Source organism: Frieseomelitta varia, unplaced genomic scaffold (genome assembly GCF_011392965.1).
Source record: "Frieseomelitta varia isolate USP_RPSP 00005682 unplaced genomic scaffold, Fvar_1.2 scaffold_23, whole genome shotgun sequence".
NCBI lineage: Eukaryota > Metazoa > Arthropoda > Insecta > Hymenoptera > Apidae > Frieseomelitta > Frieseomelitta varia.
In genome coordinates this window covers 290,091-303,737 of record NW_025109957.1, presented here as the reverse complement: position 1 = coordinate 303,737, position 13,647 = coordinate 290,091, and the positions used below count along the sequence as shown (strand labels likewise).

Here is a 13,647-nt window from a genome sequence, read left to right as displayed (position 1 = left end):
GGCCATCAGATCTGATTGCTTCTTGCTTATTCGCAGATCAGGCCGCGATTAACAGCGTTCACATTGTGCAAAATGATCGTTGCTTCGATATTTTTTTTTTTGTCGCGCGAGTCAAAGAAAGCGTTCTTATAACGTGATAGGTTATAACTGGATTACCAGGTTAATTGATGTTTCTTTAAAACTGAATATCAGACATGCAAATTGGAACGTACGATGATAAGACATTAGGAGGAAACCGGTAACGAGATTTTTTTTTTCACAGCGGGAAGAAACACATCTGCGGAGAAAAAGAAGAAAGTTTTTCAGCCTTGGCAAAGCGGGTGTGTGATTTATAATTTTGACGCGTTTAATTTTGGAACTGAACTAGGTTTGATCAGTATCAAGAACTGCAGTCTTTGTACATATAGTTTATAGTATAAAATTATAGTATAAAATATTTTTAATTAAATTTTCTATAATATTTTAATATAATAGAAATATATTTTCTATAATATTTTAATATGATAGAAATGTATTTTCTATAATATTTTAATATAATAGAAATATATTTTCTATAATATTTTTATATTTATTTCTATAGCTTTCTATACTTATATGTATATGGTTATTATACATGTATAATAATAGAAAGCTAATTTTTCTAATTAATTTAATTTTCTAATTACTGTCGAAAATTTTAATCTTACATGTATATACATTTTATAAATATTAATTTACATGTCAGTTTTCATCGTATAACTGGAAAAGATTCTACACGTAAAAATAAATTGAAAAAAAAAAGAATAATGCTTTTTTCACTTAAGACTTCGTTCTCGAGAAAATACGCTTTGAATATATTTTATTAAGAATTTATTTGACATATATTTGTACTTGATAAATTCTTAATTCTAAGTGTCTTTAATGAAAAGATTTTATTTTACGTTTTTAACTTATTTTCAAATATTTGATTACTGAAACTGATGCGTCATGTTAAAAAATTTCATTTTTCTACTTAACTGTCTATGTAAAAAGACCAAAACATACATTATACTAATATTATTATAATTTTAATACATTGTAATATTATTATAATTTTCTAATTAAACTATAAGTAAATAGAAGATAAGTTTATTATTGTAAAATCTTAGTATCATGCATTACAAACTATAATTGAATCATAAGCCATTCACTGAAGAAAATATTGAAGCAAATCTTAGAACTATTTTGAATATAGTACTTATAAAGAGTTGAGAACTTTCTTACTATAAAGAATTAAATACAACACTGATGGAAATTTTTTTTATGCGTTAGCTCTAGTATCAATAGTATAATAAAGCAACTTTTTAATTGCTACTTGCGCAACGTATTTACGACAAAGCATCCGCGAATTACGTAAATTCATTTCAAACACTACGTCAGAAATTAATCAAACGTTTAACAAAAGAACATATATTAATCGTCGTTGGACGTAAGAGTTTCAATTCACGATGCAGTCACTTTTATGGCTATTATTAATACTACCGCAAAGAGGATTCGATCGTCGATGATACACACGATTAGACGGAAAAACAGAAAAGGTATATTTCGTTTCGTGTAAATCACTTGAGCATAATTTACGTCATGTTCCGGGCAATAACACATTTTTAATGTTTGCAGATATCTTAAATTACATCTATTATTGTGTCATTTCAGAGAAACGTACGTCATTAAACACTCAAACACGTTATGTTATCTTCCGTCTGTACGAATTGTCTTTTAAATCTGATTATATAAAGAGTTGCTTCTTATAAGGTGTTCCAGTCATTTTGACGTCCGAGACAAAAGGAAGGATCCGTAGTTTTCTTTTTTCTCTCTCTTTCTCGCAAAATTTCTCCGTCGAATAAACGTAAGATCACCTTTCTTAAAGCAAAAGCTGTATGTTTCTCTGTTAAAATTCTTGCATCTCGCTTAATTCTGCTACTGTACTTCCAGTCGTTTCCGATCCAAAAGTTCTCTTTGAACAAACGTACAAAAGAAGTTTCATCGTTATTTTATTTTTAACTTCTTTTTTTATTTATCACAATGGGAGCAAGATCTAAATAAGAGGAATCGTAGCAGGGTTAAAATAACCGAGAGAATTTCTTGTCGAGCTTTTCTTTCGCCAATGAAAATTTTAAATATTTTCGTTGTAAAGATGTTAACAAGTTGCACATTTAATTGAAATATAAAAATTTTAGAATTATTTCGATTATTTTACGATGGTTTCTGGCTATTCTCAACGTTTTTTGTACGTTTCTGGTAAAATTGAAAGGTTCGAATGAAATTTAATTGCAAGTGTTTCACTACCTGCGAAAGCATTTCGCGTTAATATATAAATATTAATAATTTCTACACTAATTATATGATATATATCTTAGTATTTATTATATTACGTGATAACTAGTATTTATTACTGCTGAGTGGATATTTATCTTTGTCTAGATCTTCAAAAATATATTATTAGTCTCGTACAGTGTGAAAAGAAAAATTGAGGAAAAAAAGGAACAGAAATCATAAAGCAATGTTTGCAGACTATGATTATTTAATGAAAGCAAAGGGAGAAAGTATAAACTACTAATATACATTTATTATTAAATTGTAAAAAAACACGGACTCTTCAATTTTACTAAAAACTTAAAGAGTCCCTACACTCAGTGGCTAGAGGTTGTGATATCAAAATTTCGATAACAACAGATAAATAAATAATTTTTCACAGGCAAATCGAACGCCACGCAAATTTGATCACTTCACATTACAATGGACAAATATGGAACGAATATGAATCACGTTTGACGAACAGACAACGAATTCATACATGAGACGAATTTCTTGAGATAGGACGCGTATCAGTAAGGATCGTCACGAAAATACGAATCGAAAAGCTTTATTGTCCGGATATCGGGGAGAGTGATTATTTAACATCGAACACCTGTCGACGTATTACCTGAATTAAGCTGACTTTGTGTCTTCGCGATGGCCTTGTAAATATCGAGGCGTTGTACAAAGCAGCTCGATAAAAGCAAGCCGCGAGCGGTTACTTTTTACTGACGAGATAAAATAAGGGTCGCTCGCTCGAGACAATCGACCCTGATCGCCATCCGATCGTAGAATGAATATTAACGCGACACACATGAACGTTTACGAACACGATTAACAAACCCCTTGTCCCTCCCTCTGTTACAGATCGACAAGATGCCACTGTCGGAGTTCCGTAAAAAGAAGCTGCTCTACGTTTTCAACACCTTTTTCGGTGAGTAAACGACAGCAGTTTCACCTGGCCTTGTCCTGATAGTTCCTCATATTTTGTCAACTTTAAGAAGAGCTTGATCTTTCGTGAAAAACACACCTTACCCACCACTTTCGTTCACTGCCGAGTTCACATCGTGTTAACATCAAGCAATCTATTTATAGGAGCTACACTCTCGCACAAAAGTTTTAGAACGTCTTTCAGTTGGAATTTTAAATTATTAATTAATTTGTTATTATATAATCGTTGCAGTGTTGGTAGTGGCATTAATACGGAGGCAGGGAGGTTAATCTTTAAAGAATTTGACGATATCCCTTTTGGGACTCTGTAAAGTTTGTATAAGATGTACAGAAATATTTGTGCTTTTGCAGTATTGATTTTAAGTGATTCATACTTGTCATACGATATTGATAAAAAAAAAAAAAGGCGTGATTAGCATTCTTGAGTCATACGACAGATCTTGCAAAATCAAAGTTAAAATATTTATTGATCTGGTAAATTGATCTGATAAATATATTTTCGATGGAAATATGTTAGAAGTTACAAAAGTTACCAAGATAGATTTACAAATGTATGTATATTTATATACATGAGAAAACATGTGTCTCTCGACGTCATGCAAATAAAGTCTGACGGATTTTCTCTTGTCATATGATTTGCGTTTTGATCGATGTACTCTTCATTGGAAAATAGTTATTCGTTGTAATACGAATGGAGACTTTCAAAATTCTTGAACAGTTGCACAAATATGTCTGCGATTCTCCAGTTCAAAAGCCTTCTGCTTTAATAATCAAATTTTAATTCTAAATAATAAAACTTTTGTATATAAACGCAATTGCGTTATAATATAATTTTGCATAATTATGAAATACGATGATTGTGCATATATATAAAATTGTATATAATAATACGGTTATAATTGCAAAATTTTTAAACTGCATGTATACATCTTATAATACAATTGTCAGTATACACGTTGATTAATGGTCTTTTCTAATATAACGTAATTTATTTTTGCCAATATCTCAGTAACTATGTATTTTAGACCCCATGCTTTTTTTATGTAGAATTCAACGCTTTATTCAAATTCGGGACGAAATATTAATATTTAAAGTATTGATTTATTATATTATACTATATTATATTTAAAAAATTGAAGGTGACCTTCATATCTTGATAAAAAAGCGAAATAAAATTGATTACAGTACTATATGCCCCTCTGAAAGCCATGCAACTTCTATCATCTGAAACACTTTTTCGTATAACAAATATTTTACGAGTCATTTGATCACCCTGTGATTAACACGTTATAAATTCTTTATTGTGCAAATTGGTTGTCCAATTTCTCCACTGTCAAAACAAACACGACGCTCGTTCTAAAACTTTCGAGCAGACGCGTACGAACGATAAAACCTCAATTAAATCTCAAAGCGATTTATTTTAAAACACACGATTAAAATCCATTTTCATTTACATTCCTCGCCGGTGATCTCTGGCACAATCGATACATTGTTCCGCGTTTCTTCAACACCGGAGCGATAATTGGATTTTTCGCCCAAAGCAGAAACAGTGGGGAAAAAAAAAGAAGAGAAAGAGAGAGGATAAAATATCCATTTAAACGAGTTCGTTCCACGCATTCCTCTTTCGAAACGTTTCTTTTTTTTTCCTTTTCTCTTCTTCCCTCGATAACAAACACGACCGCCAAGCCCCCGTTAGTAATCCGATTTCACGTCGATCATCTCGCATCCCTAATTGCCCCCAGAGAAAATTTCACGTTTATCGTTGATGTAACTCGAGCTTTCGCTACGAATCCGCCGCGAGTTTCTTCGAGACCCCACGAAGAAACACTCTCCAGTTGCCTGGTAACGATTGTAGTTTCCCGGACCTTGACGCGATTTCTCGTATCACGAGCCATAGGTTGGCTTAACAATCTTCATCCCATTCCCTCTTCGCGACCCCTTTCGCCAGCTATCGCCGGTGAGCAACGCGACCATCCACGAGAGATGAAATACGGGCCGGGGAAGGTGTAGAGGTCGAAAGGAGAGGAAGAGGAGCGGACGACATCCTCTCGAGGGTATTTTTGGGGGCTAGAAACGGAATGGAGGCTGCGCCGGGGCGTTTTGTTCGGTCTCTCTATGGTACTTATGTGTTGGGCAAAAGTGAGTCAGCCTGGACACATCTATTTATGGTATGAACAGCAGCAGATAAACAATGGACGCGGTTAAGGGGGATGCCTTGTCGCGTTGAAATTACACGTTCACTGTATACGCCTATCGTCGAGGTGCCAGAGCAATGTCACTGTCTATGTGCGTGCACCTGCACGTTTATACGTGTGTACGTGTACGTGCGGCTAATCATTCATACGAGTTATTCGCAGTTTCGTGTACTTTCTAGAAAGGCCGTTCACACGTGAAACACGAGGGAATTTCTCACCGTTGGTACACCACCTTCCAGTGTTAAAATTTCGGCGGTACGGTGAATCGTCGATCTTTCAACTGTCTGATGAACTTGGAAAAATGAAAATTCGAGAAGTCGAAACACGGAGTCGAGTGACAGAGTTGCATGTTAACGCAACGAATGAAATTCTGCACGTTATTCGACTGAGACTAAACTAAAATCTACTCGTTAGATATGCTCTATATATACATATATTTATATATGTTTATGTACATTTATGTATATTTAAATATATTTAGGTACATTTATGTATATTTAAATATATTTAGGTACATTTATGTATATTTAAATATATTTATGTACATTTATGTATATTTATGTACATTTATGTATATTTATGTACATTTATGTATATTTATGTACATTTATGTATATTTATGTACATTTATGCATATTTATGTACATTTATGTACATTTAAGTATATTTAAATATATTTAGGTACATTTATATATATTCATATATATTTATGTACATTTATGTATATTTAAATATATTTAGGTATATTTAGGTATATTTAAATATATTTAGGTACATTTATGTATATTTATATATATTTATATATATTTATGTACATTTATGTTTATTTATACATATTTAGGTATATTTATGTATATTTAAATATATTTAGGTACATTTATGTACATTTAAATATATTTAGGTATATTTATGTATATTTAAATATATTTATGTATATTTATATATATTTATATATATTTATGTACATTTAAATATATTTAGGTATATTTATGTATATTTATATATATTTATGTATATATATATATATATATACATATGTCAATATTTTGTCGATTTTTATTATTTACCAATCTTTCCAAATAATTCAAACACACGTATAAATAGATAATTTAAACTTTTTATCGAATCAGTGGGGAGTCGAAATTATTGAATTTATCGCGGAGAGATTTGTCTGGAATGTTGCGTCGATTCCTGAAAATGTTGGATTGTGTTTGGAACTCGAGGATTCACTATACGCGTTGCACATGTAACAAGTAGATGTAGACACCAGACACGATGATGTGGGTCGTGGAGAGAATCGCGGACAATAATAATAATCGAATAATAATCGGTAAGCAGCGAGCGGACATCGAAGAGAGCCTCCTGCGTTTAGCACGGCCTAGTCGCGATGAGGCTTAGCTCGTGTGGAGCGTGTGGAGGTCACAGGCGTGTACACGCTTCGTGGCCCTCATTAGTCCCATACTTTCTTCCCTTCTTTGACCGTCGATCGGCTGCTAAACATATCCTGCGGGGCTGTTCTTCGCCGTCGATACGGTATTTCACCGTGACCCAGAGAAGCCATGAACGGTGCGGTGAATCGCGAATCTTCGCGTGAAAGCTGGCGGTTTGCGCAAAATCGAGCAATTTTGCCGTGGTTTCGGTGATAAATACGTACGTCCATTTTGACAGGCTGGTTATTTAGAGGTTGCTGTGTACGTGCGAATTAAGAGGCAAAAGTGTTCCGAATTTTTGAATAACAGAACGATTTTCTAGCGATTCTCTAGCTTGAAGCCTCAAGAGGACATTTATTTCATTCTAGTACAATTAACGTTCGTTTAACGCTGAACAATTTTATTTCAGCGAATATTTTATTTATCCTGCGTTTCATTTCACGACTGAATGTTATATATATTCAAATATGAAATTAAGAAAATCATTATAGATTATTTCTACATCTTATTGACACTGATTTTAATATCCATTTGCCTGAGCAACAATTTCATTTCATCTTTCCTGAGTCTGAATATTGTTGTTGCTTTTTTTTATATTCAAATAGAGAATAAGAATATCGTTAATTTATTTTTATATTCTAACTTTTTTAACACAAGTAAATATGTGGAAATCATGTCCAAACTATTAGAGAGACGAAAGTGTATTTAGTTAATAAAATTTTTCAGATAATAAAACAATTATTTCTTTTTAAAAATATATATTTTTCGATTGCTGATTTACTAAACGTTTTTAGTATAAGTAATTTCATAAAGTTACATTTCTCCTTTCTATTCAAAATCATTTTCTAAGTATGTTGAATGCTCAAACGTAAGACAATGCATTCTCAACATTTTCGTTTGTTGTCTCAATCGTTCATTGATTATAGTATTAAACAATAATCTCTTACATGCTCCATCAGCATTGTTTTAAATAAATTTTTTGCAATTACGAAGAACACACGACAATACATATAAATTATTTTAGTACAAGAAAAGCCATCTGTTACTATGAAATATTCTGTTCGCCCAACGGAATATCGGAATAGTAGAAAGTTCGAACAATGGACGCGTTCGGATATTGAAGGCTCTACTGCATTTTATTTTTTAATGATTTTTCTCTGCCTCGTGCTACGGAAACTTAAAGTAGATACGATACTTCCAATTTTCAATTATTCGTGAAATTCTCCAAATAAACAACAGAGCAAAGCCTCGTTTCGCACCAGAATCGTTCATTGTAATTCATTGTAATTCACAGCAGACGTGTATCTCAAATATGAAATTACGCAGAGTGAAGAAAACGACAAAGGAAACATCATCAGAATCGTTCCACGATTTTCGAATGCCAGGTCGGACAACGTGGCAGAGGAAGCACACGTCAGACAGACACACGCGTCTCCTAATCTATTTAACATCAGATAAAAGATCTCCATAGTTTAACGAAACCAGCAGACATCTAGCATCGTTCCGAATCGTTCGTTCTGCTGAATTATTTCGCCGTGGCCTCGGTAAAAATTCACCGCCGTCGGGCCATGAAATTCTACACTTTACATCGTTGAATTACAATCACTATTTAATACGGCCGCTCGAAACCGCCACGTGAAGCAGGAGCAAAAAAAAAAAAAAAAAAAAAAAAAAGAAAGAAAGAAAGAAAAAAGGAGGAAAGAAAGAAAAAAAAAATGATCGAGAAGAATGGAGAAAAGACAGATGGGAAAGCAGGAGAACAGAAAATTAGAATTAATAAACGGGAAGTTCGCGGATGGATCCCGGGAGGGGGGATCTAAGGATTGTAGGTGACAACTGAAAAGGGGCAGGAAAGTCGGGCCATCAGCCGCGAAATTGGGTCGACTTTGCGAAAACTAATGACGTCCGATTCAAACGTCGCGAGGACGGCGACGACCTTGCTCCGAACGATGAATGGGCGAACGATCGACGAGGGGGGAGACGTTCTTTCCATCGGTCCAAACCGTCAGATCCTGCACACCGGCAGCTCTCTCGCTGGATACAGGCCAAAATACCATCCCTCTGGCTACCCAGTAGCCTCACCAGCGCCCATATTTCATTACATCGATTCCTCGTCACGTGTTTTGCCTACGTGATCGAGCAGCTTTTCGACGAAAACGCCGCCCCGTGGGACGGTGGTTTTGTTTCGATAGTCGACGCCGCCGTGCCGATAAGGCTGACGAGGCTAACGCGCTATCATCGAACGACGCGCTAATGTTAACCGTCGGATCGGTGTCAACTTAATGCCGGTCGATGCCTTTGACGATGGCTACCTAACGCCGACGTAAACGCCGGACGCTTTCCACTATACGCCTTATCTACGGCATTAGGTTTTTCGCTGGTTGGTCTCGTGCCAAGTTCCAACTACGCTTCTTTCTCACCCTTCTTTGCCCGCTAGCCTACCCCAGTCCGCTCAATTTCTGAGGAGATCCGGCCATCTCGTATCTGTAGGATCGTAACCGGCTCGCGCCAACTCTCGCCAATAAGAAACGAGATACGAGAGCTACGACAGAGAAGAGCTGGCCGCGACAGATACGCGCTTTCATTGATTAAAGATGAATAAAGTCGGTCGATCCGTTGGAGGGATTTCTTCGTTCGTGACACCGGATATGTGTATATACACGAGTCATGTGTGTACGTGGATTTGAATATAAATTGAAAAGTATAGAGGTACTTGTAGAAAATACTATCGGCACTGAACATGATTTTTTTTCAGGAGCAGAGATTAATACGTCCGCTGCCTCAAGTTTGCGATATACTTTAAGCAACGAGACGAATGCTTGGTGTTTATAAAATATTACGTTACAGCAAAAATAGAAAGTAGTTCTCTTTTTTTTTTTTTTTTATTTTGATATTCATTTTAGTTTTGAATCATTCTGAGATACTTGTAAGAATAGAAACCCGATCACCGTGGTCGTTGAAATTTGATTTGTTTTTGTTACGCGAATGCATTGCGTTGCAAAGAAAGAATTGTATTTTTAGAAAGTGCTATGTACATGCTACCTCTACAGGGAAAATTAAATCTGCCATTTCATTTAAATGCAAATACTGTAAATGTCGACCCCGTAATTCCCAGTTCAAAATACAAGCCAAAAATTCTATTTATTTTCGAATAGAGTTTATTACTGTAGTATATAAAAATTTAATCTTTGGCACTTGTAGTATTCTCTATGAAAATACTTTTGACGTTCAATAATGTTTATGTCTAATGTTTTCTTTCATGTTCCTAGATTTCAATCAGAGTGGTGCGATCGACAGAAAGGATCTAGATCTCGCTATACAAGTAAGCATTTAGCGTTTTACTGTTTATTCATTTTCGACTTTGTCAATTGAAGAAATACCTAAAGAATAACATTGAAATATTCTTTTACTTAAACGAGCGTATTTTACACTTCAGAAAACAATATCTATAGGGATCTTCTTTACTTCGTTTCAGCGAATCAATGAAAACAGAGGTTGGTCTGCCGACAATCCGAAAGCTCAAAGTATAAGGGATACTTTGCTTAAAATGTGGGATAACTTGAGGCAAGGAGCTGATACAGATCAAGACGGTCAGGTAAAAATATCACTTCAGTACAAAAGTTGCTACTTTCTCCTAATCTTAATTATGTTTTGAGAATTTAGCGCTGGAACTATCGACAATTGAACTGTCAAATTTTTATGAGAAAATTTGAAAAAAATATGAAAAGACTTATAATACAACAAAGACTACAATCTTCTACATTTTACTTTATTTTCTAGTCTTTCTACTCTACATAATATTTCACGAAAAATCAATCAAATTCCCAAAATGGTAAACCTATAAAATCTACAAATTTTTCACGGGAAATTACGAATTTGTCATTTTGTACCATTCTGTATTAATTATTTTTAATTACTTATTCATCTTGTTCGTACTTTAATTATTTATTCATCTCGTTGAATGATTTGAGATTCTTCAAATTGCAACGAAATTTTATTAATGTTTATTCAAAAGGAACAACGAGTGAAAGTACGTTTTCTGAAACGTCTGATTTATACTTTCTGTTTCCCCTATTTATTTCAGGTTAGTCGAGACGAATGGTTTCAACTGTGGGAAGAATACGCGAAAAATCCATCGAATGCATCCGAATGGCAACAGGACTACATGTCTGTGACGTTCCAATTGTTCGATGCATCTGGTAAGTTTATTATGCTTTCCGTTCGCAGAATCATGAAAAAAAAAGCATTGACATGCACTTTTTCCAATACCTTTGGAAGGTTCGTTAAATATTTATGAAAGAATTTGGAAGCCACGTCAAACGGAAACTTTCGAAATAATAAATGATGATCAATACAAAAATATTCGAAGCTTGTTTGCAAAACTTTGCGATATTAAATTTCGAAAATATGTTCTTCATTCACTTCATGTACAAGCTCTCTTTCCATTATTGATCCATTCGTTTTAGATTTACTTATGGAATAGAATTTCTAGAGAAATTCTATTTCGTAGAGCTAAAAATATTTTTATGCAAATTGAAATATATTGTACTTTTATATTTTTAATCCTCGACTAGATGAATGCTAGATCTATTTGGACTGAGCCTTCATTTTTCTATTAATCCTCAATTAATTGTAATTAATTACTTAATTAATTACAATTAAGTACTTCAGAGATCATTACAATTCTTTTACATTGTTAGTTTCATTTTCATTGTGTATATATTATCTTTATTTTGTATTCTTCTATGTTTTATATTATGTTACTTATATTCTTTAACTTTTTTTTTCTTTGTTAGCAAATATAATGTCTTTTTGTAATGTTATTATTAAGTTAGAGCATATCAAATGTCATTCTACTAAATTTTAATTGCACCATACATAGTTTATTCAAAATATGATAGATTTAATCAAAGTTATTTCCATATTATTCAATATATATTTTCATATTTTGTTTTAGTATTCCATATTTGGAAGAATTATTAATTTGAATATTTAAAATGTCTTTAAAGCGAGCTGTTATGATTTCTTGATTATTTCAAGTTTCTTTAAAATAATTTATGAATGAAAAAGGGTTTGATCTTTCCCAGATTTTTTCCCAAATTGAAATTTATAGAATAAAAGCATTTTGATTACAGATCAATATCACAGTAACGAATCATATTTTCACTATGAATTTGTGAATACAGCAGAATCTCCTATATCTAAATTAATATTATTCTAATATAATTACAATATTACTCTAATTCAATTTAATATAAATTCTAATATTATCTAAACTTTTAACAGTGTGTTCAAATTATCAGTATATTTTAATATTTTAAAAAGTTATATATTTTTTTCAATTATTGAACTAGTTGACTTTCTTAACTATAGATAATTTTGTAAAGTTACTTTTTTCTCAAACGAAGTCGAAATCCTTGTTTTCCTTTGCTGTTTCAGTTTGCGGCAAAATTATATCTATGATATCTTTATCAGTCATAAAATGATTTAAGACTAAACATCACCTCTTATATATTCCAATATTATCTCATAATTTAATTCATTCTTTTTGCAATTCTGAAAACCACGTCAAATAAATTGGCACAAGAGAAAACATCTATTATTAATACTGTATTCGCGTAGCAAACTGTTCGGGCACTGAAACGTTCGATTTGGATTATTCGAATACTAGAGACCTTACTAAATTATGAATTATATTTAACGATAGTCAAAAATTTAATAGATAGCTTGTCAAAATTAAACTTAAAAAAAAAACGACATTTCATATGCATCAACCTAATACATTGTACGTAATACATATTAAATCTTTATTACAAAGTCAAACAGACTCTGCATTCTCCATGTGTGGAGCATCCACTATTCAGAGATTAAATAAATAAACCTTACAACGTCACTCAACGTCGCTTATAACATTACGAAACTGACGATTAACCAAGAGATAAACCCTGTTTGTTCATCAGGTGACAAATCGATCGACGAGAACGAATTCTGTAACGTGTGCAGATACCACGGTGTCGCAGAGGCCGAGGCCAGGGAGGCCTTCAAAAAATTAGGAGTCGTAAGTTAAAAATCGCGCGACAGATTTCGCGTAAAGGAAAAAAAAAAAAAAGAAAGAAAGAAACTCGCGGCTGGAACCACTAATTCCATTGAATTTCTTTCTCTTTGTACAGGGACAGGAAATTACCTGGGATAAATTCACCAACCTCTGGAAGCAATATTTCTCCTCGGACGAGCCGACCGCAGCCGGAAACTTTATTTTCGGAAAAACTTCCTTCTAACTCGCTTTGCCCCGCGGAGAGTCGGCGTGCATAAATATATACATATATATATATTACACTTCCTCGCGTCGCAATCTACTATTCATTCTGCTGATTTCTCGCGGTCAGTTTAACCGAGCGCCCGGATAAACGGGGCGAGATCTTTTTGTTCGACAACGAATACAAAATAAAATGCGAACATTTTTAATTTCTTAAAAGCTATCCGAGCGAATTTAATTATCATTTGCACAGAGCAATTTCTCTTTTTCCTTCTATGCTTTTCTTCTCCTTTCTTTTCTTTTTATTTCTTCTCTTTTTTTTTTTCTTATGACGATTGGAAATAATCGTCAACGCGATCCCAAGCTCAGGATGAACAAGAAATGAATACCATTTGGTTCGCGCAGCAGCGAGACTCCTTCCGCCGTTTTGCGAAAACGCTCGCGGCAATTAAAAGTATAATCTCATTGTATGTTTGTATCTGTAGCGTATTTAACTGTAAGA

At 33.5% G+C, this 13,647-nt stretch overlaps 1 protein-coding gene across 1 annotated transcript; it reads left to right on the top strand.

The window, feature by feature from the left end:
* Positions 1-1,770: 1,770 nt before the first annotated feature.
* LOC122527680 (calexcitin-2) lies at positions 1,771-13,647 on the top strand. Its single transcript, XM_043652067.1, has 7 exons — positions 1,771-1,864; positions 3,181-3,247; positions 10,159-10,211; positions 10,365-10,484; positions 10,974-11,088; positions 12,850-12,947; positions 13,060-13,647. Exons 2-7 carry the CDS (start codon positions 3,190-3,192, stop codon positions 13,165-13,167), a joined length of 552 nt encoding a protein of 183 aa, XP_043508002.1. The 5' UTR covers positions 1,771-1,864; positions 3,181-3,189; the 3' UTR covers positions 13,168-13,647.

Coding starts and splice junctions, on each gene's coding strand:
- LOC122527680 (XM_043652067.1), top strand. CDS start 3,190: ATGCCACTGTCGGAGTTCCGTAAAAAGAAGCTGCTCTACGTTTTCAAC. Junction 3,248..10,158: donor CGTTTTCAACACCTTTTTCG/GTGAGTAAACGA, acceptor TCATGTTCCTAG/ATTTCAATCAGAGTGGTGCG. Junction 10,485..10,973: donor ATACAGATCAAGACGGTCAG/GTAAAAATATCA, acceptor TATTTATTTCAG/GTTAGTCGAGACGAATGGTT.